At 44.8% G+C, this 25397-nt stretch overlaps 2 protein-coding genes across 3 annotated transcripts in view; one reads left to right on the plus strand and one right to left on the minus strand.

The window, feature by feature from the left end:
* Positions 1-15455, minus strand: part of CHP1 (calcineurin-like EF-hand protein 1) — a 50946-nt gene extending 35491 nt beyond the window's left edge. The window contains exons 1-2 of the mRNA XM_011989308.1: positions 15149-15455; positions 2102-2174 (exon numbers count right to left, since the gene is read on the minus strand). Coding sequence (XP_011844698.1) covers positions 2102-2174; positions 15149-15215 — 140 coding nt within the window. The 5' untranslated portion in view covers positions 15216-15455. The remainder of the gene's footprint in view (positions 1-2101; positions 2175-15148) is intronic.
* Positions 15456-15840: 385 nt separating this feature from the next.
* Positions 15841-25397, plus strand: part of EXD1 (exonuclease 3'-5' domain containing 1) — a 58513-nt gene continuing 48956 nt past the window's right edge. The window contains exons 1-2 of one of the 2 annotated variants that reach the window (XM_011989305.1): positions 15841-16123; positions 20621-20806. In XM_011989305.1, the coding sequence (XP_011844695.1) occupies positions 20674-20806 (133 nt within the window). In that variant the 5' untranslated portion in view covers positions 15841-16123; positions 20621-20673. The remainder of the gene's footprint in view (positions 16124-20620; positions 20807-25397) is intronic. The other variant, XM_011989306.1, reaches the window with a different exon arrangement.

Consider the following 25397-nt stretch of genomic DNA (forward strand, 5'->3'; position numbering starts at 1 on the left):
GGAGGCTGAGGCAGGAGAATGGCGTGAACCCGGGAGGCGGAGCTTGCAGTGAGCTGAGATCCGGCCACTGCACTCCAGCCTGGGCGGCAGAGCGAGACTCCCTCTCAAAAAAAAAAAAGAGTGAAAAGACAATTCATATGACCCACAATTCCACTGCTAGGTGAATGTCCAAGAGAAATTAAAACATGTGCACCCAAAAATGTTCAAAGCAACACTATTTGTAATACTCCAAAGGTGTAAACTCAAATGTTTACCAACTGCTGAATGGATACACAAATGTGACATATCCATATGACAGACCATTTATTCAGCCATAAAAAGGAATGAAGTACTGGTCCTACATCATGGATGAACCTTAACAACATCATGTTAAGTAGAAGAAGTCAGTTTGTTTGTTTGAGACAAAGTCTCTCTCTGTCGCCCAGGCTGAAGTACAACAGCACAATCTGGGCTCACTGCAACCTCCGCCTCCCAAGTTCAAGCAATTCTCCTGCCTCAGCCTCCTGAGTAGCTGGGATTACAGGCACCCACCACCACAACTGGCTAATTTTTGTATTTTTAATAGAGACGGGGTTTCCCCATGTTGGCCAGTCTGGTCTCGAACTCCTGACCTCAGGTGATCCACCTGCCTCGGCCTCCGAAAATGCTAGGATTACGGGCATGAGCCACCGCGCCTAGCTGGAAGAAGTCAGTTATAAGACCACATAATTGCATTTATATGAATTGTCCAGAGAGAAAAAGAAGGTAGATTTATGATTGCCAGGGAGTGAGAGAAGGAGGAAACAGGTTTGCTTAACCGCATGCTTAATGAGTATGGGGTTTCTATTTGGGGTGATGATTTTGTCCAAAGGCTTAGCAACTGTATTCCTCCCCCTTTACGCTACATCCAACACCTGTGCTAGAAGCTATCTAAAGAAGTCCTAAGCTGCTTCATGCCAGCCACAAGGAAAGGCAACAGCTTCAGTACATGCCAATCAAAGATGAAGAACCCCAGTATAAGAAAGGTTGCTACTGACAGTTAGTGTGGGAGATAATGGTAAATAATGTTTCATTTGACTATGGTAAGACAATTACAAACATAAAACAATGCAGCATTACATCACTCTGATGTCATATACTTCCCCAGACCAGAGTTTCTCAATTTTGGCACTACTGACATCTAGACCAGAATAATTCTTTGTCATGTGGGCTGTCCTGTGCACTGTAGGATGTTTAGCAGCATCTCTGGCCACAACCCACTACGTACTAGTAGCATTCTCCAGTCATGGCAATTACAAATGTTTCCAGACATTGTGCCCCAGGCGGCAAAATGGCCCTCAGATGAGAACCACTGCTCTAGACTAAAATACTGAACATTCTGTCCAACATTAACATACATAAAGTGATGAACCTTAGGGTTATGGGTTGGTAAATGAGAGAAGACAAAACAACCTGGACCACTTGGGACTGCCACGGGTCAGCTTCCTAAAAGCCAATGTTTGGGAAAGGATTATGGGAAAATGTAAGCAGAGAGAGCTGAAATCTTGAAAATACATTCCTAGGATCAGAACAATGATCACCTAAATGAAGGGGAGTTGGAATAAAGCAGCACGCACCTGGTAATGCATTTAATTGTCATAGTTCTGCTGTTTTTTTTTTTTTTTTTAGATGGAGTCTTGCTCTGTTGCCCAGACTGGAGTGCAGTGGTGCAATCTTGGCTCACTGCAACCTCTGCCTCCAGGGTTCAAGCAATTTCCTACTTCAGCTCCTGAGTAGCTGGGATTACAGGCGCCTGCCACCACACTGGGCTAATTTTTGTATTTTTAGTAGAGACAGGGTTTCACCATGTTGGTCAGGCTAGTCTCGACCTCCTGGCCTCATGATCCGCCTGCCTTGGCCTCCCAAAGTGCTGGGATTACAGGCATGAGCCACCACGCCCAGCCTGTTCTGCTGATTTAATTCCCTTGTGGATCAATGATGCTCAAAGACCAGTAGAGAAATGGTCCTTGCTATCTGCATGCTGGATGCCTATCATGTCTATCCTAGGGATAAAGGCAGCTATTCAGACACTGCCAGAGAGTTTCTGGTTTCCGTGAGGAAAATAAAGAAAAACACTGCCTACCTGAGAGTCCCGTTCTCTCCTTTGTCCAGGCTGGTGAACCGGCTGTAGAGGCGAGTGATTTGACTGTGGGAAACTAAAGAGCACAAAATTAGTCCCAGCTGGCGGGGAGTAGCCCTCATTCACGCTGAACCCACCCCTCGCTGTCAAATGCTTCAAAATTCAGTAGGACAGGGATGTCGCAACTCTTATCTCTAGAATGTTAAAGCAGAAAGTTTAAAAGCTAAAGAATGAAAGGAGTTAGAAAAAAACTAAATCAAGGGCAATCAAAATTCAATCTCAGGAATGAAGTCTAGGCTTAATTAAGACTGTGATGAATATCAGACAGTTAAGATTTAACAAAACAAAGGCAAATTTTTGTCCTGTCCTGTCCTGTCCAATCCTATCCCATCCTATTTTATTGAGACAAAGTTTTGCTCTTGTCACCAAGGCTGGAGTGCAGTGGTAAGATCTCAGCTCACTGCCACCTCCGCCTCCTGGGTTCAAGTGATTCTCCTGCCCCAGACTTCCAAGTAGTAGGATTACAGGTATCCGCCACCACACCCAGCTAATTTTTTGTATTTTTAGAAGATACGGGGTTTCCCCATGTTGGCTAGGCTGGTCTTGAACTCCTGACCTCAGGTGATCCACTCACCTCAGCCTCCCAAACTGCTGGGATTATAGGGGTAAGCCACCACGCCCGGCCCAAATTTAGTTTAAAAGGAAGCTGTGAAACTTTCATGTTTCAATGCGCTGACTTAGACACTAAGAAAACATATGTTTTTACTTTATTTTATTTTCCTTTTTTCTTTTCTTTTTTTTTCTTTCTTTTTTTTTTTTTCTGAGATGGGGTTTCACTCTTGTTGCCCAGGCTGGAGTGCAATAGCAAGATCTTGGCTCACTGCAACCTCCACTTCTCAGGTTCAAGCGATTCTCCTACCTCAGCCTCCCAAGTAGCTGGGATTACAGGCACCCACCACTAAGCCCAGCTAATTTTGTATTTTTAGTAGAGACAGGGTTTTGCCATGTTGACCAGGGTGGTCTTGAACTCCTGACCTCAGGTGATCCACCTGCCTCAGCCTCCGAAGGTGCTGGGATTACAGGCGTGAGCCACCATGCCCAGCCTATTTTACTTATTTTTCAAATTTTATTTTATTTTATTTTATTTTTTGGGGATAGAGTCTCACTTTGTCACCCAGGCTGGAGTGCAGTGATGTAATCTCTGCTCACTGTAACCTCCACCTCCTGGGTTCAAGCGATTCTCGTGCCCCAGTCTCCCAAGTAGCTGGGATTACAGGCATGAGCCACAGTTCCCAGCTAAAAATGCCTGTTTTGATTGAAAAACAGTTTGATCAGTTTGCTGTTTTAGGCTGTACTGCTAGGTAGGTGTTGTGTGTAGAATGTTTGATTGAGGTACATCAAACAGATTCTATTTTAAAAATCTGGTTTACTCCTACACCAAGATTAGAGGCTTTATCTTTTCCCTAGGGATGGACCTTTGGGTAAAAGATCAGCCTCTTTTCTGTGCTTGCATGAGCTTCACTGAGTTCCCAGGAAGGGAACTGGCTCCAAGGAAGCACATTAGGCAAATTCGTAAAATGGTCATGCTATCATCAGATGACACTTACCAGAAAGCTATTTTGCTCCTCATTTTGGATTTAGTCCATAAACTCAAGATACAAGTTGACAATTAAAATGACGCAATAATGGCAGGTACACAATAACACTAAAAACTCAAAAAGGCCTTTCTGGGAAATAGTTTAGTCTCCTGATAGAATGGAAGTAAGAGAGAGGAAACAAACAAGAATTATCAGAGGAGAAAAGACAACAGCCAAAAAGGGTGTGACAAGCGTGGACTTTGTCCTAGGCTGTACCTTCAGAGGTTTAAAGGGTGGCCAAAGTAGTTCTGATAAGGTGTCCTCCGGCCTCAGCTCATGAAACAAAAATTTACTTGTAGTGTTGGGAACAATGGGACAAAGTAAACAGGGACAAGCAGGTGGTGAGTGGCTCAGAGCTAGGATAAAAGGACACACTGTGTGTGGCTGTGAATTCTTCAGCATCAGGTTTCACCCTTGAAGCTGGGCTCTGTTCTGTCCTAGCGCTCTAAGGTGATCACTGAGCAGAGAAGGCAAAAGCATTTCCATCAGGGCAGAGCCAGCAGGGATCCAGTCACTAAGGAGACAGTTGTGGACTGTTTTGCCAGTCAGGCAGGTATAAATGGCTCACTGTGAAGTGTACACACACGTGAGGGTTAGGCAGACAGATTCTGATTCCATTCCTAGCACCACCGCTTACTAGAGAGGGGTATGTGAATGGGATCGTAGAGCGAACTCACCAGTCAATGAAAGGAAAGTGCTTGGCAAAGTGCCTGGTACATAGCAAGCACTCCAGGTCAGCTATTATCAGCATCATGCTTACATCCTGAGCCTGAAGGCACACGTATTACTGCTGCACTAATCACCCCTCATTTCCCTGCTGACTTTGCCAGTTACAACCGTTTTCTTTAAGAAGTTGACCAGTCTATCCCAGTTCTGGCCTCAGGCCTCACAGGCTACTCTTGCACTAAAGTTTCCTTTAGTTTAGCAAAAATAAGTCAGTTAAAGAATTACTAAATTTCGGGCCGGGCGCAGTGGCTCACACCTGTAATCCCAGCACTTTGGCAGGCCAAGGGGGGTGGATCAAGAGGAAAAGAGATCGAGACCATCCTGGCCAACATGGTGAAACCTCATCTCTACTAAAAATACAAAAATTTGCTGGGCATAGTGGTGTGCGCCTGTAGTCCCAGCTACTTGGGAGGCTGAGGAAGGAGAATCACTTGAACCAGGCAGGCAAAGGCTGCTGTGAGCGGAGATCCCATCACTGCACACTTAAAAAAAAAAAAAAAATTACTACACTTCCCAAAAGCAAAATTTGTTCACAATCCCAACACTGCCATTTTCATTTCTTCATATACCTTTTTTTTGAGACAGAGTTTCGCTCTTGTTGCCCAGGCTGGAGTGCAATGGTACGTTCTCGGCTCACCACAATCTCCGCCTCGCGGGTTCAAGCGATTCTCCCGCCTCAGCCTCCCAAGTATTTGGAATTATAGGCATGCACCACCACGCCCAGTTAATTTTGTATTTTTAGTAGAGACGGGGTTTATCCATGTTGGTCAAGCTGGTTTTGAACTCTCAACCTCAGGTGATCCACCCTCCTCGGCCTCCCAAAGTGCTGGGATTACAGGCTTGAGCCACCGCGCCTGGCTCTTCATATATCATCTAATATCAGTTACTTGTATACTTGACTAAGTTGTAATAGCTTGCTTTTCATTTAGTAATTCACACTTTTTCTATATTGCTTTGGAGTACTTCTTAATCCAATTTATATAATTTTAAAATTGGAAGAAAGGTTATCTAATCCGACCCCTTCAATGAACAAATGAGAGCCAGGCATGATGGCTGGCACCTATAATCCCAGGACTTTCAGAGGCAGAGGCAGGACAATAATTTGAGGCCAGGAGTTCAAGACCAGGCTGGGGAACAGAGTGAAACCTCTTCTCTACAAAAATTTTAAAAAAAATTATTTTAAACCAAAAAAAATCCACATATGAGCCATTAAACATCTTTCTAATCTATATCATCCAAAATAACTGGGCACTGAGGCCGGGCGCGGTGGCTCACGTCTGTAATCCCAGCACTTTGGGAGGCTGAGGCAGGCGGATCATGAGGTTAGGAGATCAAGACCATCCTGGCAAACACGGTGAAACCCTGTCTCTACAAAAAATTAGCCAGGCGTGGTGGTGGGCGCCTGTAGTCCCAGCTACTCGGGAGGCTGAGGCAGGAGAACGTCATGAACTCAGGAGGTGGAGTTTGCAGTGAGCGGAGATCACGCCATTGCACTCCAGCCTGGGTGACAGAGCGAGACTCTGTCTCAAAAATATAGAAAATAAAAAATAAAATAATAATAAATAAAATAAAATAAAATAACTAGACACTAAAACCTCCTATAGTATGTTAAGACCAGTTTATGGCTGCTAAATTCAAAATGTGGCAGGGCGTGGTGGCTCAAGCCTGTAGTCCCAGTACTTTGGGAGGCTGAGGGCAGGCAGATCACCTGAGGCCAAGAGTTCAAGAGCAGTCTGGCCAACCTGGTGAAACCCTGTCTCTACTAAAAATACAAAAATTAGCCAGGTGTGGTGGTGTAATCTCAGTTACTTGGGAGGCTGAGGCAGGAGGAGAATCGCTTGATCCTGGGAGGCAGAGGTTGCAGTGAGCTGAAATCTCACCACTGCACTCCAGCCTGGGTGACAGAGTGAAATTACGCCTCAAAACAAAACAAATAATAACAAAAAAAGTACTAATATGTTAAAAATAAATAATGTAAATAAGTAGCCAAAACATTTAAAAAAATCTGCTATCTTCCAGGACGAACTGGGTTATATGGGAGTCAGTGGAGAAACATAAAACCAAATGTCAACTTTTAATATTAACGAATATGGTCATATCTAAACTAAACTCGAAAATTTTAGGACAAATTTTAGAACCATAATGATATGGTTACAAATAATTCTGTTAACAAAAAGAAGGAGAGAAGGCTTTAATTTAGGTACCAAATTCACTGTGACAAAGAATATAAAGCAATCTCAGAACAATTCCAATCTACCTATAAAGGAGTTACACCATCTATGTGTAGAAAGGTATTGGAACTGGTGTGAATGAAGGCCGATCATGTTTCCAGGGAAGTATTTTCCCCAGAAGGCTCTAAGCTAGTCAGACAGGTGCCCAAAACCTGCACAATTCTTGGTAACTCAAAGGAAGTATCAGGAGTTGACAGTTACTCTCAGAGAAGGCCGTGCATATAAACATGTCTTTTTTTTTTTTTTGAGTCAGAGTCTCGCTTTGTCACCCAGGATGGAGTGCAATGGCGCAATCTCAGCTCACTGCAAACTCCGCCTCCCGGGCTCAGGCCATTCTCCTGCCTCAGCCTCCAGAGTAGCTGGGACTACAGGTGCCCGCCACCATGCCCAATTAATTTTTGTGTGTGTATTTTTAGTAGAGATGGAGTTTCACCATGTTAGGCAGGATGGTCTCAATCTCCTGACCTCGTGATCCATCCCCCTCGGCCACCCCAAAGTGCTGGGATTACAGGCGTGAGTCACCGCTCCTGGCTATAAACATGTCTTGAATAAAGCTGTATTTTTTCTCCACTGGTATGAGTAAATAATCATTTTAAATTGTTGAAAGATTATGTAAAAGACCCTGTTTGGCTGAGGGCGGTGTCTCATGCCTGCAATCCTAGCACTTTGGGAGGCTAAAGTGGGAGGATCCCTTGAGGAAAGACCAGTTCAAAACCTGGGCAACAAAGCAAGACCTCATCTCCACAATCAATCAATGAATCATTAGCTGGGCATGGTGGCGCATTCCTGTACGCCCAGCTACTTGGGAGGCTGAGGCAAAAGGACTGTTTCAGCCCACGAGTTCAAGGTTGCAGTGAGGTATGATCACACCCCTCCACTCCAACCTGGGTGACAGAGTGAGACTCTGTCTCAAAAAAAACACATACACAAAAAGCAAAAAAAGACGCTGTTAACCTTGTTGAAATCTTTCTATCATCACTGCATTGTGCAAAGAGGAGGAAGGCATTTCAGAGAAGTGCCAAGCAGAAATGGCAGAGGGAAGAATAAAAACAAAAAGGGAGTAAGAAAAAGTTATTTTGGAGGGCCAGGCGTGGTGGCTCACGTCTGTAATCCCAGCACTTTTGGGAGGTGGGTGGATCACGAGGTCAAGAAATTGAGACTATTCTGGCCAACATGGGGAAACCCTGTCTCTACTAAAAATACAAAAATTAGCTGGGCATGGTGGCGGGCGCCTGTAGTCCCAGCTACTCAGGCGGCTGAGGCAGGAGAATCACTTGAACCCAGGAGGAGGAGGTTGAAGCGAGCCGAGATTGCACCACTGCACTCCAGCCTGGCGACAGGCGAGACTCCGTTTCAAAAAAAAAAAAAAAAAGGCCGGGCGCGGTGGCTCAAGCCTGTAATCTCAGCACTTTGGGAGGCCGAGACGGGCGGATCACGAGGTCAGGAGATCAAGACCATCCTGGCCGTCTCTACTAAAAAATACAAAAAAACTAGCTGGGCGAGGTGGCGGGCGCCTGTAGTCCCAGCTACTTGGGAGGCTGAGGCAGGAGAATGGCCTGAACCCGGGAGGCGGAGCTTGCAGTGAGCTGAGATCCGGCCACTGCATTCCGGCCTGGGCGACAGAGCGAGACTCCCTCTCGGGGAAAAAAAAAGAAAAAAAGAAAAAGTCCTTGCCTTTATTCCAAATCTTAATGCAGAAGAACAGATTGATAACCTAGGTAAAGATTACAAGTGCAGCTAAAGGTAGCTCTAGATAAAGGAAAGCTGAAGCCTGTGCTTCCCGGAACACACTACACCTTAACATTTCCCCTGACGTGAAGACTTCAAGCACTGGACTAGTCTCTTAGGATTAAGAGAGATTTTAAAACATTATATAAAACAAATAAAATCTACCTTCTTATAATTGGAGAAATTTGAAAAGGAAGTGAATGATAGATGATATTAAGGTGACTCACACCTATACTCCCAGCCCTTTGGGAGACTGAGGCAGGCACGTCACCTGAGGTTAGGAGTTTGAGATCAGCCTAGCCAACGTGGTGAAATCTCATCTCTACTAAAAATAAGTTAGCTGGGCATGGTGGCACATGCCTATAATCCCAGCTACTTGGGAGGCTGAAGCAGGAGAATCACTTGAAGCCAGGAGGCAGAGGTTGCAATGAGCTGAGATCACTCCACTGCACTCCAGCCTGGACGACAAAAGTGAAACACCATCTCAATTAAAAAAAGAAAAAGAAAAGAAAGAAAGAAAAAAAGGGGCCGGGTGTAGTGGCTCATGCCTGTAATCTCAGCACTTTGGGAGGCTAAGGTGGGTGGATCGCCTGAGATCAGTTCAAGACCAGCCTGGCTGCCATGGTGAAACCCAGGTTATTGCTACAATTAAGTGAATCAAGGGTGACGATTATAGAAACTCCTAAGACATTTGTGGCTTATCCTCAATTACACCTTTTTTTTTTTTCCAAATAAGCTTTATGAAAATGCATAAGTCTGAAAGAAGGTAGAACAAAGACAATTTAGCAAATATTTTAGTCCCTACTAAAAATACAAAAAATTAGCTGGGCCTGGTGGCAGGCACCTGTAATCCCAGCTACTTGGGAAGCTGAGGCAAGAGAATTGCTTGAACACAGGAGGCAGAGGTTGCAGTGAGCTCACATCAAGCCACTGCACTCCAGCCTAGGCAACAAGAGCAAGACTCTGTCTCAAAAAAAAAAAGAAAAAAAGATAATATTAAGAAGTATTATCAACTTTCTTAGGTGTGATAATGGTATTGTGGTTACATAAAAACCATCCCAATACTTACGGGATACATGCAGAAGTATGAAAGGGTGAAGAGTTCTAATACCTACAACTTTCAAATGGTTTATCCAAAAATTTACATAAATAAAGCTTGTATCTTTGCAGCTGCTGCTGGGGTCAATTATCCTCTAAATGAATAAACCTCCAACTACTCTATGCTCTGGACCACTGTCTGCTCCTTGCAACCACAAAAAAGTTCCTGGCCAGTGGCTCACATCTGTAATCACAGCACACTGGGGGACCGGGATGGGTGGATCACCTGAACTCAGGAGTTCGAGACCAGCCTGGGCAACATGGTGGAACCCTATCTCTACAAAAATAAAAAATCAGCCAGGCATGGTGGCATGTGCCCATAGTCCCAGCTACTCAGGAGGCTGAGCTGGGAGGACTGCTTGAGTCCAGGAGCTTGAGGCTGCAGTGAGCTGTGATCATGCCATTGTACTCCAGCCTGGACGATAGAGCAAGACTCTGTCTCAAAAAAATAAATAAAAATTAAAAATCAGGCTTGATTTTGGGAGGTGGGTGGATCACAAGGTCAAGAGATCAAGACCGTCCTGGCCAACATAGGGAAACAGTGGCTCACATCTGTAATCCCAGTACTTTGAAAGGCTGAGGTGGAAGGATCACTTGAGGCCAGGAGTTTGAGGCTGCAATGAGCTATGACTGCACTACCACACTCCAGCCTGGGCAATAGAGTGAGACCCTGTCTCAAAAAAAAAAGTTCTTAGGATCTCTTTCCCACAATGCCCTCTCTAATTGACAAATAATTGCTTCTTACCCCTTTATGGCAACAAATGAGGATAAAACTTTGCACTAGAACTCGAAAAGTACAGAGCTTTACAAGTCACTTAAGCCAAAACCAGCTAGAGGTGTTAGTTATCCATGCATTTCCACTCAATAGAAGGCAGAAGACAGCCGGGTTTTCTGCAGTGACGGAACCTTCAGGCTGGTGAGGGCTGTGAAGGGTCCTACATTTAGAGGCACGAGAAACCTAAAGTTGAATTTCTACTTACATTCTAGCCATGAAATTGTTCTCAAGCAATTGCCTTTGCTAGGCTTGTACTCTGTTAGAACTCTACCATTACTACACTCTTTCAAACAAACAAAACCTCACCAACCTGTACAACTTACTTCCTAAACCTGTTCAACACCCTTCCCGTACCATATGACACATACCACAAGGTAGAGACTAAAAATAATCTGTATTCATTACTACTTGAATGGCATGAATTGTTTCTCAAGGTGGTGGTGGTGGTGTTGTTGTTGTTTTGAGATAGGGTCTTTTTCTCCCAGGCCAGAGTGCAGTGGCGCAAACATGACTCACTGCAGCCTTGACCTCCCGCCTAAGCAATCCTCCCACCTCAGCCTCCCGAGTAGCTGGGACTGCAGGCACACTTCACCATGTCCAGCTAATTTTTTTTAAATTTATTTTTTGTAGAGATGAGGTTTCCCCATGTTGCCCAGGCTGGTCTTGAACTTCTGGGCTCAAGCGATCTACCCACCTTGGCTTCCCAAACTGCTGGAACTACAGGTGTGAGCCACTGCGCCTGGCCTCGTAAAGTTTTAAGTAATTCACAGCTAGCTTACTGCTACAATTAAGTGAATTAAGGGTGATGATTATAGAAACTCCTAAGACATTTGTGGCTTATCCCCAATTACACCTTTTTTTTCAAATAAGCTTTATGAAAATGCAGAAGTCTGAAAGAAGGTAGTAGAACAAAGACAATTTAGCAAATATGCCAACAGAAAGCATTTCTTAGACAGTTCCTAAACTGTTAAAACATCGTGACTTAACAGTTTCATTAACTGTTAAAAACTCCTTTAAAAATTTTATTTCCTTGGAATTGGCAAAAAATCTGTACTTAATTCCTAATCAAATGTCCACTAAAGAAGTATAAAATGTTGTCACCTCCCCAATAATATAGCCCTACACATAGTTTTTATAACTAGTACATGCCAATGGTATTTTCCCAGTAAGATGATTGTTATCTATGGTTCAAAATAACAACATTCACATGAAGTTTATTATACCAGACACTATTCTAAGTAGTTTACATAATTCATCTCATTTAATTGCCGTAAGAATCCTATAAAGTAGGCACTATTATTATTCTAATTTTACAGATGATGAAACTGAGGCTCACAGGTATTACTTTTCCAAACACTTACTGTTATTCATTAAATATCAAATACCAGCTAATCTAGTCATGTATAAATTCTAATCTCTTTAAAATTACAAAAAATATGGTTAAATATAATCATCAATTCCAATGCACAGCTTTCGCATTGAATATAAAGTTAGTATTCCTCAATTATGTTACATTTTCTACTGGCAAAGGAAGTAGTAAAATGTCTTATAATTGTTCTTAAAGTGCTTCTGTTAGTTTTCCACATTCTTCATAGAACAAAAGGCAGATGAAAATAGGACAAAGTCCACCTCTCTACCCACTCCGGATATCCGTTTTTATTCTTCAAAATCCTTTGCATCATACCAAATTACTCTTTGAAAAAGCAACTCTGGGCCTGGTGCAGTGGCTCACACCTGTGATCCCAGCGCTTTGGGAGGCCAAAGTGGCCTGAGAATCACTTGAGGCCAGCAGTTCATGACCAGCCTCGACAAAATAGCAAGTCTCCATCTCTACAAAAGATAAAGATAAAAATCAGTTAAGCATGGTGGTATGTGCCTGTAGTCCTAGCTACTTGGGACGCTGAAGCTGGAGGATGGCTTAAGACCAGAGTTCAAGGCTTGCAGTGAGCTATGCTCAAGCCACTGTAGTCCAGCCTGGGAGACAGAGCAAAGACCCTGTCTCTAAAATAAAGAAAAAGAAAAAGAAGGGCCGGGCGCAGTGGCTCAAGCCTGTAATCCCAGCACTTTGGGAGGCCGAGACGGGCGGATCACGAGGTCAGGAGATCGAGACCATCCTGGCTAACACGGTGAAACCCCGTCTCTACTAAAAAAAATACAAAAAACTAGCCGGGCGAGGTGGCGGGCGCCTGTAGTCCCAGCTACTCGGGAGGCTGAGGCAGGAGAATGGCGTAAACCCGGGAGGCGAAGCTTGCAGTGAGCTGAGATCCGGCCACTGCACTCCAGCCTGGGCAACAGAACCAGACTCCGTCTCAAAAAACTCCGTCTCAAAAAAAAAAAAAAAAAAAAAAGAAAAAGAAAAAACAACTCTGATGATGGACACTATTTGGATAAACTGATGGTCCCCAGCACAGAGGAATGACTTTGTAGCAGGCTTGGGGGCATCTCTCCTGGAAGTCACCCAAAATGCCCTAGGTTAATCTATTACTCCATTCATCCATGTATCAAGGCCCAATTCCCATCCTCCACGAGGACAGCCCACAGGGATGCTCTCTCCCCTGATTTCTGAAGGTGGGTGACACACAATTTCAGCTTTCTTATGTCATGATGCTAATCATAACTCTCTTGGGCTTATCTCCCCAACCAGGTTGTGGGCGTTTTTTTGTCACCATCTGCTCTCAGTACCTAGCACAGTACTGAACAGACACTGTAAAAATTCAGTAAGCACTTGTTTCACTAAGCATTCTGGCTCAATACATACATTTGCACTGGTTGTGGAGCGAATCTCCCTCACAAGTGACTCACTCTTTGGTAATGGGGAAAACAGCTTTTCCATGAGCACTCAGTTGTTTCTCCACAAGCCACATGGTAAAAATATCCCATCCAGGCCCTTTCCATTTGGACAAATGTATGTAAACCAGAATGGGATTACCGCTCCCTTCATTCTGAAGCAAAAATGGCTTTTTGCATCCTCACTATGGTTTACACTTTCTCGTTAAGTGACTCTGTATTTATTTCTCTTTCATTCTGCTTATTTCTCCATGTGACTCTTTAACACAAATACTTTAATTCGGTGTCACCCTAGACCTAAAGTAGTTCTAATTACAAATGTGGCCAGAAGCTATGGCCACAAAATGTAATAAAATGCTTGCTGAATCCAAACTGCTTGTATCTCCACTCCTAGGGTCAGAGTAAGTCAGTGGCCAAACAAGTACTGCAAATTATAAAGAGATAACTACTTTGGGTCATTCAAAATTGTGAAAAGAACTGCCTTGGTAGGTGGAGAGGTTATCACTATCAAAGGTCTTTACAGAGAGGCTTAAGGGCCATATTTTAGGGGAGGCTGAAAGGGGCAAACCAATCCAGCAAGGGGTGGGGCTAGATAACATCCCTTCCAACTTGAAAACTCTAGAAAGTTGAACTTGTCACAAAGCAGAGAACAGCACTTAACATATTCTAGGCCTGAGTAATTCTGTAGTTGTCCATAGCACTCCTCGGTACTATCTGCATATGGGCCCCTGAGTGAGTTACTGGTCATCTCATTATCAAAGACAGGTATGATGAAGAGACAGAGCTCAGGTGCTACATCATTCATTAACTCAACAAGAATCGTAAAGGTTTACTGAAAAGATAAAATATTGTATGCATCAATACAATTGTATCATACATGGCATTATCAAGGACTATTCAAAGGTATGCTGGTATTTTACAGAGCTTCAGAATCCCCAGAGTCCTTTTGCTCCTTTGTGCAGGCTAATGAGGAAGAGACTGGACTATTAAAAAAAAAAAAAAAATCAGTTCTGCAGGGCAGGGTGGCTCACACCTGTAATCGCAACACTTTGGGAGGCCGAGGCGGGTGGATCACTTGAGGTCAGGAGTTCAAGGCCAGCCTGGCCAACATGGTGAAACCCCGTCTCTACCAAAAATACAAAAATTAGCCAAGTGTGGTGGCAGGCGCCTGTACTCCCAGCTACTCGGGAGGCTGAGGCCAGAGAATCGCTTGAACCTGGGAGGCAGAGGTTGCAGTGTGCTGAGATCACACCACTGCACTCCACCCTGGGTGACAGAGGGAGACTCCGTTTAAAAAAAAAAAAAAAAAATCAGTTCCTAGTACAAATTCACACGGAGATTTTTGAAGCACATCCAATTTCAACAGCGAATAAAAAAGTACACCAGCACAGTAGAAATCAACACATATATATGAAATTAGGCCAGCAAGTATCCTCGTGTAAGTAAAAAACTGGTGCTCATAGTATCCGTGTTTTTTCTCTAGAAGTTCAGATTGAAAGAAGTCTCACAATCCCAGATCCCTGTTGAAAGGTCTCCAGGCATCGGGTCACGTCTCCCAAAGCCTTACTACACGGTCTTGCTTTCTGGGTGGTTTTCCTAATTTGTGACAAGAACTTTTTTGTAATTTCCCATAGTTGTCAGAGGTTTTAGGTTCTTGCCCAGAAATGGATTTTCTATAGAATCCATCTCGAGTTCCTGAATTTGCTTCTCGGGCTTTACCTACTGTTCAGGATGCCTCTTCATAGGGAAGGGTGGTGCTAGGCAACAGAAAGGAAAGGAGTTCGGGGACTTTGATGGGCAAGGGGCAGAAAAGGGGGGCGTCGACGCTCTAAGAGTGATCAAGACTCCCGATGTTGAAGGGAAGGACACCCCCACAGTAGCTACAGCCCCGCTCCAGGAAGCTGCAGCTGGAAGAACAGGTCTTCCAGCTCTCGGTCCCGAAACCTGGAGGCTGCCCAGGACCCCCCCAACCTCACAGGCACCCGAGTTCCAGACCTTAGCGACAGCCGCCCTCGGTTGCGAGGCCAGTCTGAGGCGCCCGGCGTTCCCACCCCCAACCCGAACTCACAGCCGGTCTCCTTCTTGATCTCCTCGAGCTCTTCGTCCCGCAGTAACGTGGAGGCCCGAGAACCCATCGCCGTGCCGGGAGCTCCTCCGGGAGCAGCGGCGCCAGAAGAGAGGGCGACAGGAGGGAAGGAGGGAGGGAAGGGCGGGCTAGGGGTCAAGAAGGGAGAGGGCAGTGTTTCCACTGCGGACCCAGGAGGGAACCCAGGGGTGGTGCGCTGGGGAGGGCGGCCCCGAGGACCCGCCAATCAGGCGCGAGGCAGCGCCCGGCTCAGGAGTCGACGTCAGCGTTCGAGTTCCAGCCCCGAATGAATCAGCCCAGCTCCAGCCCAAGTCCTACTGAAGATGGACCCCGCCCCCGGAACCGCAGCTGCCACCGGCCTTAAAGGGGCGATGCCACTCGGGCGCTAACGACGCAATTAAAAGGGCAATTCCATTGACCAACCGTTTTACAACAAACTAACCTGCGGCAGGCAGCGTAGCCTACCTTTTCTCACAGAAATCGAACACTAGGAATCCTACTCGATAGGTGGCACGGATTGCGGAGAGAAACTTCGCGTGGGGGGAACCCTAGGGTGTGCCCCTCGGGGACTGCATGCGCTCTGTATCTTTCCTGGCGGCCGTCCTCCTCCCGGCCGCAGGGGGCGCTGGGGAGCCAGCCTCGGGGCCGCGTGCTGATTGGCTCCTTGGGAAACAGACGAAACTGGACGTTGGGCCGGGCGGGCGTCGCCTCTGCAGCGTGGGTGCCCGGCGTCGCGGACCTTTCTCCAGGTTGTTTTCAGGCTGTGATTTGATAACCGCCGCCGGGTGACGTGGAGCGTCCCGAGACTTTTTCCTTCATTGCGGCCCCCCTCTTCTTTTAGTTCTAGACTGAAGTTCGAGGAATTCACCACTTGGCTGAAATTAGGATCCAGATTTCCCAAACTTGCTTCGGAGGAAAAAGCCCTAACGATGGAGGACAGTGAATTCCTAGCTTATGGTCCGCCATTTATTTGAAGTTCCTTACTTTGTCTTAAAAATGAGAAATTTTGCATTTTATTCTCATGGTGTATTGTTTGTTTTGATTAAAAAGGTAGGCCGGACACGGTGGCTCACGCCTGTAATCCCAGCATTTTGGGAGGTCCAGGCGGGCTGATCACCTGAGGTCAGGAGTTCGAGACCAGCCTGACCAATATGGAGAAACTTCGTCTCTACTAAAAATATAAAATTAGTCGGGCTTGGTGGCGCATGCCTGTAATCCCAGCTACTCGGGAGGCTGAGGCAGGAGGCGGAGGTTGCAGTGAGCCAAGATCGCGGCATTGCCTGGGTGACAGAGCGAGACTCCGTCTCAAAAAAAAAAAAAAAAAAGTAAAAAGCCACCCATTAAATTAGTGCCTACTCTCAGGTGAACCAGTTCTTACTGCTTCACCGGCCTTACCCCTTCACACCTGTTTGGTTAGAAGCCGTATAAGATATGGAAGAACTGAATTCTGACCGCTGTCTGTTAGAACCTAAGTACCGGGGTATTTTTGTCTTAGCAAGCTTTCCCAGGTCAACTTAGGTTATTAGTTTTAAGTGTTACCTAAGGCTTTACAGCTTAGCCTGAGGCCCCACACGTTCCCTGCAGGCTGAGGTTCTAGTTTGAAGAACTACAGTTTTGTTTTGTTTGTTGTTGTTGCTGTTGTTTGAGATGGAGTTTTTGCTCTTGTTCCCAGGCTGGAGTGCAAAGGCGCCATCTCAGCTCGCCGAAACCTCCGCCTCCCGAGTTCAAGCGATTCTCCTGCCTCAGCCTCCCGAGTAGCTGGGGTTATAGGCATGCGCCACCGCCTCCAGCTAATTTTATATTTTTAGTAGAGACGGGGTTTCTCCATATTGGTCAGACTGGTGTCGGACTTCTGACCTCAGGTGATCCGCCCGCCTCAGCCTCCCAAAGTGCTGTGATTACAGGTGCGAGCCACCGCACTTGGCCTGTTTTGTTTTTTTGCGACAGAGTCTCACTCTGTCGCCCGGGCTGGAGTGCAATGGCCTGATGACTGTGCAGATTCGGCTCACTGCAGCCTCCAGGCGGGTTCAAGGGATTATCGTGCCTCAGCCTCCTGAGTAGCTGGGATTACAGGCCCGTGCCACCACGCTCAGCTAATTTTTGTATTTTTAGTAGAGACAAGGTTTCACCATATTGGCTAGGCGGATCTCAAACTCCAGAACTCAGGTGATCCACCAGCCTCGGCCTCCCAAAGTGTTGGGATTACAGGCGTGAGTCACCGTGCTCGGCCTTAGAGTTATTTTGATGATTGGCGTGCACTTGTCTAACCTAGTGGTGATGTCCTTAATACTCAGTAACATTTTGGATATGTCCGTCTAAGAGCTAAATCACTGGAGCTGCTTTGTATGTTGGAATATGGGTGTGATAGGAAAATTTTGTCAGCCCCATGAATGTCCCTTTTCTCAGTCAGCCTTGAAGCCCATCTCTTGATGCTGACCTTACTTTTTTCCTTCCTAATCTTGAATCTTACCATTTGCAGCTGTCTCCAGTCAAAGCTTTCTTTGCTTCATACTAGTATTTTTTTCTGACTTTAATTTTGTTTTTCTTTAACGTTTCTTTAATTCTCTTATTTTCCAGGTGTTTCACAAACTTTTCTTTCTTGGGTAGCTTTTAAAAGTATAAATTGCTTGAAGCTGGGAGGCGGAGATTGCAGTGAGCCGAGATCGCGCCCCTGCACTCCAGCCTGGCGACAGAGTGAGACTCCATCTCAAAAATAAAATAAAAATGTTTGCCTCTATTAAGCGCTGTTTTTTTTTTTTTTTTTCCAGTTTTACGTATTTTTTCTTTAAAAATCTCCTTTTGCCTGTTGGATTAACTTAAAGAATGATTTTTCTTAGACTCTCTGATGACTTGTTTTATGTTCTATCTGGATGCATAACACTTGGTCTTGCACTAGGCTACAAACATCCTACCCTAGAGGCCTGGTCTTAGTTCACATTGCATTACCTTCTAGCTATGTGACTTTGGGCAGGTGTCTTAACCTTCTAAACTTCAGTTTCTTCATTTGTAAATTAGGTTATGGTTGTTGTATCAAGTAATATTTGTGTAAGCACTTGATAGACCTTAAAATGTAAAAATATAGGTTATTTATTTGACTGAAAATTGTATGTAACATCTCACCTTCTTCCTAGTTGACTTAGGCTCTAGTTATTTCATCAGTGTTTTTATGGTTAAATTGCAAAATTCACTGGATGAATTTTCCTAGTGTGGCAAAAGTAAGCAGCTTTTAAATTTAAAAAACTGTAGAAGAATATTTAAGTTTCCAAATACAAGGACATCTAAACAGAATAGTTCTAAAATAACTTTTAAACAATTACTGTATTATGGTAAAGAATGTAAGAGTACCTGCTTTTTGTTTGTTTTTTTTGTTTTGTTTTGTTTTTTGAGACAGAGTTTCACTCTTGTCTCTCAGGCTGGAGTGCAATGGTGTGATCTTGGCTCACTGCAATCTCCACCTTCTGGGTTCAAGCGATTCTCCTGCCTCAGCCTCCTGAGTAGCTGGGATTACAGGCACACGTCACTACACCTGGCTAATTTTTGTGTTTTTAGTAGAGACGGGGTTTCACCATGTTGGTCAGACTGGTCTCGAACTCCTGACCTCAGGTAATCTGCCCATCTTGGCTTCCCAAAGTGCTGGGATTACTGGCATGAGTCACTGCACCCAGTGGTGAGTACCTACTATGAATAATATTTCTTAGTACATTTTTTCTTTACTTTTTACATTCCTATATGGTTATAATTTTTTTTTTTTTTTTTTTTTGAGACAAGAGTGTTGCTCTGTCGCCCAGGCTGGAGTACAGTGGCGCAATCTCGCAGTCTCGGCTCACTGCAACCTCTGCCTCCCGGGTTCAAGCGATTCTCCTACCTCAGGCTCCTGAGTAGCTGGGACTACAGGCCTGTGCCACCATGCCTGGCAGATTTTTGTATTTTAAATAGAGGTGGGGTTTCACCATGTTGGCCAGGCTGGTCTCGAAGTCCTGATCTCAATTAACCTGCCTGTCTTGGCTTCCCAAAGTGCTAGGATTACAGGTGTGGGCCACTGCACCTGGCCTGTATTGTTGTAATTCTTTATAATGGACATGTATCATTTTTACAAAAACATTTGAGTGTGTGGTATGTGGCAGTTCCATCTGTCAGGCTGCACATGACTGGTTGGTGATAGTATGCAGCCCAATTCCTGAGCTGTGGCCAGGGTGGCATGGAATGGCCCTTCCAATAATCTGGCAACTGGATTGGTTATGCATTAATTGTGTTGGTTGGCTGGTAACAATGTCAGACTATGGAAATGTTATTAATCCAGAAAAGGATACATCCAGAAGAGGGTACATCCCAGACATTTCTGGGTAAACAACTTATTTTTCAATCTTCAATTTAGCTTTTATTTTATTTTATTTTTTATTTTTTTTGAGACGGAGTTTTGCTCTTGTTGCCCAGGCTGGAGTGCAATGGTGGGATCTTGGCTCACCACAACCTCCGCCTCCCGGGTTCAAGCGATTCTCCTGCCTCAGCCTTCCTGAGTAGCTGGGATTACAGGCATGCGCCACCACGCCCGGCTAATTTTGTATTTTTAGTAAAGACAGGGTTTCTCCATGTTGGTCAGGCTGGTCTCGAACTCCCGACCTCAGATGATCCACCTGCCTCGGCCTTCCAAAGTGGTGGGATTACAGGCATGAGCCATCATGCCCGGCCAATTTGGCTTTTATTTTAAAATACCTTTAGCATAGAACTGTTGTAGGACAGAAAATTAAAAACACACACACACACACACAAAGAAATAGAACATTTCAAGTACCTACACTTAAAAATTAATAGGATAGCATAGACCCAATTTATGGGAAACAGTCTCTAAAATTCAATTCATTAAACACAATTTGAAAGAAAAGCTCTTTTCCCAATGTACCACTATCCTCCTACTGCCTTGATTTCCTTTAATTCCTAAGTAAAGGGTAAATTTAGTTGCTTTACTTAAAATATCAGCTTCAGTTTTGGTAAAAATTACCACGCCCTTAAATTCTCAACCAGAGTTGTAAAAAATAGGAGCTCAAGTAGTTGTGCTGCCCTAAACAATTTATTGCAACATGTATTGGCAAATATTTCTGTGTATGTCCATTTTTTCATTTGCTCTTTTCGTTTTTTTGTTATAATGATGTATAAATGTGCCATTAAAAAACCTCTAAATGTTCTGCTTCCATTTAGCTAAGGAAGGAAAGATGATATCTTGCCCATTTTATAAACATAGAAGCCAAGCCTAACTTGCCCAGTTTTTTATGGTTTTCAGTTTCCTACGTATGAGAGTTGGTGCTTGCGATGATCCTTTTCTCATCATTCCAAAAAGATGAACAAAATTGAATTATTCAGATTTTATTCTTGTCCATTACTGATATGGGGAAAGGGAAAATAACTTTACTCCCAAAAATCTTGTAAAATTCATAGATCTCTTTATTAATTTTCAAGTGTTTGGATGCGTAAAGAAGATTATTTGAAGACGGCTTTTGGAATCAATTAGCATGGACCCCAGCAGTGACTACCATTTCCTCAGCCAGATTTTGTGGAAGAGGGTGAAACTCACATTGGTTTGTGGCGTCTTCGAGGGTGTGCTTCAGCATGTTGACCCTAATAAGATTGTTATCCTGAAGAAAGGTCTTGTTCTATTTCTCATACTGTTCTGCCTTTTAAGGGATTAGTGATTTTCAGTGATAGCTTTCGTCTCCATTAGCGATTGGGAGGGTGGCATTATTCCTATTTTAGGGAAAGTATGGGAGGAAGGTTAGAATATTGTTTTCCCAAAAACAGAACAACGTGACTGAATATGCTGGTTTCTCCCTACTTCCTTTTTTTTTTTTTTGGGAGATGGAGTATCTCTCTGTTGCCCAGGCTGGAGTGCAGTGGCGCGATCTTGGCTCACTGCAAATTCCACCTCCTGGGTTCACATTATTCTCCTGCCTCAGCCTCCTGCGTAGCTGGACTACAGGCGCCCACCACTGTGACTGGCTAATTATTTGTATTTTTAGTAGATGGGGTTTCACCGTGTTAGCCAGGATGGTCTCAATCTCCTGACCTCGTGATCCACCCACCTTGGTCTCCCAAAATGCTGGGATTACAGGCGTGAGCCACTGCGCCTGGCCTGGTTTGTCCCCACTTTTGATATGATAGCAGGGATTTTCAATATAAAAAGTTATTTTTAATTAATTGGGTACTTCTTTTTTTAATTTCCTTTTTTTTTTTTTCTTGATATGTCTTGCTCCGTCCCCCAGACCCCCCAGGCTGGAGTGCAGTGGCGTGATAGCTCACCGCAACCTCCTGGGTTCAAGTGATTCTCCTGCTTCAGCCTCCCAAGTAGCTGGGATTACAGGCACACACCACCACACCCAGCTAATTTTTGTACTTTTAATACAAAAAGTATAAAAATACAGCTGTTGGCTGGTCTCAAACTCCTGACTTCAGGTGATCTGCCTGCCTTGGCCCCCCAAAGTGCTGGGGTTATAGGCATGAGCCACTGCTCCTGGCCTTTTTTTTTTTTTTTTTTCTCTGAGAATGAGTCTCACTCTGTTGCCCAGGCTGGACCAGTGGCGTGATCGTGGCTCACTGCAACCTCTGCCTCCCAGGTTCAAGCGATTCTCCTGCCTCAGCCTCCCAAGTAGCTGGGATTACAGGCACCCACCACGAAGCCTGGCTAATTTTTGTATTTTTAGTAGTGACAGAGTTTCATTGTGTTGGCCAGGCTGGTCTCAAAGTCCTGACTTCAGGTGATCCGCCCACCTCGGCCTCCTTAAAGTGCTGGGATTACAGACTTGAACCACCAATGCCTGGCTCTTTAATTTCTTTCCATATGCATTTTGAAATTAAAAACAACCACCACATTATTTAGAATTGTTTTTGGCTTCAGCAGATGAGTTGATACAGTAAGGGGTTAATTTTTTTCATACAAAAAGTAAAGAGGTAGTCAGATGAAGAATAGTGCAATGGCTGAAAGACACCAGCAGGAACCAGGTGCCTTTTGCTCCTGCTCTGCCACGTCAGTGATCATCTGTTATCCTCATGGTCACCAGGTAGCCTCTACAACTCCCAGCTGCAATTCCAGTTTATCATAAAGGATAAAGCTCAAGAACAGGTAAACGCAAGAGAAACATAGGGCAATCTTTTTTTTTTTTTTAAAGACACATTCATGCTCTATTATCCAGGCTGAATTGCAATGGCATAGTGTGATCACGGCTCACTGCAGCCTCAACTTCCTAGGGTCAAGTGATCCTCCGACCTCAGCCTCCTGAGTAGCTGGGACTACACTTGTGCAGACTGCACCTGGTTAGTGTTTTTAATCTTTGTGTTTTGTAGAGATGGAGTCTCCCTATGTTGCCCAGGCTGGTCTTAAACTCCTGACTCCAGTGATCCACCTTGGCCTCCCAAAATGCTAGGTTTATAGGCGTGAGCCACCATGCCCAGCCAGGACAACCTTAAATCTTACAACTTGCAGCTGCATCCAATGAAATAACTTCGTGTTAATATTTTTTTCTGATTTAAGGTTTCTTTTTTGTGTGGAGGAAGGCACATGGAATTTCCATGTCCTCTTTGGTTGTGCCACCCTCCCAGTACCTCCATATCTGCCAATCTGGAAGTTTCAATATATAGAGTTTCCTGGCATGATAAGTTTCAGGTTCATCATTGAAACATGTATAAATGGCATTTGAAAGATTAATGTTATTAAGCCAAATTTTGAGTTAAAACAGACTTTTAGGGGCTCGGATGGGATTGTAACAGGTTTGTGCAACATTAATTCATTTAGTAATCGTGTATTGATTGCTTTATATCTCAGGAACTGTGCTTGGTACCAGGGACACATGCAGAAATAAGGTGGTCCCTGTTCTTAAAAAGCTTAGTCTAGGGGCTGGGCTCAGTGGCTCACGCCTGTAGTCCCAGCACAAAATTAGCTGAGCATGGTAGCGGGTGCCTGTAATCCCAGCTACTTAGGAGGCTGAGGCAGGAGAATGGCTTGAACCTGGGAGGTGGAGGTTGCAGTGAGAACTTAGTCTAGCCTATAGTCCCAGCTACCTGGGAGGGTAAGGCAGAATTGCTTGAGGCCAGGAGTTTAAGGCCATCCCAGGCAGCATAGCAAAACCACATCTATAGAAAAATTATTTTTAGTTAATTTAGTTTTTCTTGTGTTTTTTTTTGAAAGAGTCTCGCTGTGTCACCCAGGTTGGAGTGCAGTGGCGCAATCTCAGCTCACTATAACCTCCACCTCCCGGGTTCAAGCCATTCTCCTGCCTCAGACTCCCAAGTAGCTGGGACTACAGGCGCCCACCACCACGCCCGGCTGATTTTTTTTGTATTTTTACAAAGCACAAAACTACAAAAAACATAGACGGGGTTTCACTATGTTGGCCAGGGCGGTCTTGAACTCCTGGCCTCGTGATCCACCTGCCTTGGCCTCCCAAAGTGCTGGGATTACAGATGTGAGCCACCGTGCCAGGCCTATTTTTTCTTTTTTTAAAAATTGAGATGGGGTCTCACTACGTTACCCAGGCTTGTCTCCAGCTCCTGGGCTCAAGTGATCCTCCCGCCTCAGCCTCCCAAAGTGCTGAGATTATAGGCATGAGCCACCACACCCAGCCCCCGACAAAAAATATTTTCGACACAGAGTCTTGCTCTATCATTCAAGCTGGAGTGCAGTGGCACTATCATGGCTTATTGCAACCTTGACCTCATGGGCGCAAGTGATTCTCCTGCTTCAGCCTCCCAAATAGATGGGACTACAGGCATGTGCCACGAAGACTGACTAATTTTTTAAATTTTTTGTAGAGATGGGGTCTCTCTGGGTTGCCCAAGCTGGTCTTGAACTCCTGGACTCAAGCAGTTCTCCCACTCAGCCTCCAAAGTGCTGGGATTAGAAGTGTGAACCACTACATCCAGCCTAAAAAACAATTTTTGTTTTTTTTTAAACAGAGTTTTGCTCTTGTTGCCCAGACTGGAGTACAATGACACGGTATCGGCTCATGGCAACCTCCACCTCCCGGGTTCAAGCAATTCTCCTGCCTCAGCCTCCCGAGTAGCTGGAATTACAGGCATGTGCCACCACACCCAGCTAATTTTATATTTTTAGTAGAGACGGGGTTTCTCCATGTTGGTCAGGCTGATCTCGAACTCCTGACCTCAGTCGATCCTCCCACCTCGGCCTCCCAAAGTGCTGGGATTACAGGCGTGAGCCACTGCACCCAGCCAAATTTTTTTTTTTTTTAATTAGCCAGTCATGGTGGTTCCTACCTGTAGTCCCAGCTACTTGGAGGCTGAAGTGGGAAGATCACTTAAGCCCAGGAGTTCGAGGCTACAGTGAGCTATGATCGTGCTCCTGTACTCCAGCCTGGGCAACAGCGCAAGACCCCATCTCTAAAAAAAAATTTTTCTTTTTTTTTAGAGATGGAGTCTCTGTCTGCCGCGAGGCTGGAGTGCAGTGGCTCAATCTCGTCTCACTGGAACCTCTGCCTCCCGAGTTCAAGCAATTCACCTGCCTCAGCCTCTTGAGTAGCTGGGACTATAGGTGTGCACCACCACGCCCAGCTAATTTTTGTATTTTTGATAGAGACGAGATTTCACCATATTGGCCAGAATGGTCTCAGTCTCTTGACCTTGTGATCCTTCCGCCTCAGCCTCCGAAGATGCTGGGATTATAGGTGTGAGCCACTGCATCTGGCAAAAAAAAAAAAAAAATTTAAATAAAAACTTAGTATCATAAATAGACAAATAGGTAGACAGGTATAATGGAGTGTGAGATCCTCTCTGATAGAAAGATGCAAAGGATGCTATAAAAACACAAATATTCAACTAATTTCTATCTAGAAGTGCTTGAATTAGGACAGTGATTTCCTAAAGGAGGAATTGGTGATGGAACTCCATCTGGTTGAGTAGGAGTTAACAATGGGAAAGGGGCTGGGCACTGTGGCTCATGCCTATAATCCCAGCACTTTGGGAGGGATCTCGACTCATTGCAACCTCCGCCTCCCAAGTTCAAGTGATTCTCCTGCCTTGGCCTCTGAATAGATGGGATTACAGGTGCATGGCACCACACTCGGCTAATTTTTATATTTTTTAGTAGAGATGGGGTTTCACCGTGTTGGCCAGGTCTCGAACTCCTGACCTCAGGTGATCTGCCTACCTTGGCCTCCCAAAAGGCTAGGATTACAGGCATGAGCCACCGAACGTGGCCCCTTTTGAAAATTCTTTTTTTTTTTTTTTTTTT

This window comes from Mandrillus leucophaeus, unplaced genomic scaffold (assembly GCF_000951045.1).
Source record: "Mandrillus leucophaeus isolate KB7577 unplaced genomic scaffold, Mleu.le_1.0 Scaffold35, whole genome shotgun sequence".
In the NCBI taxonomy this organism is placed as follows: Eukaryota; Metazoa; Chordata; class Mammalia; order Primates; family Cercopithecidae; genus Mandrillus; species Mandrillus leucophaeus.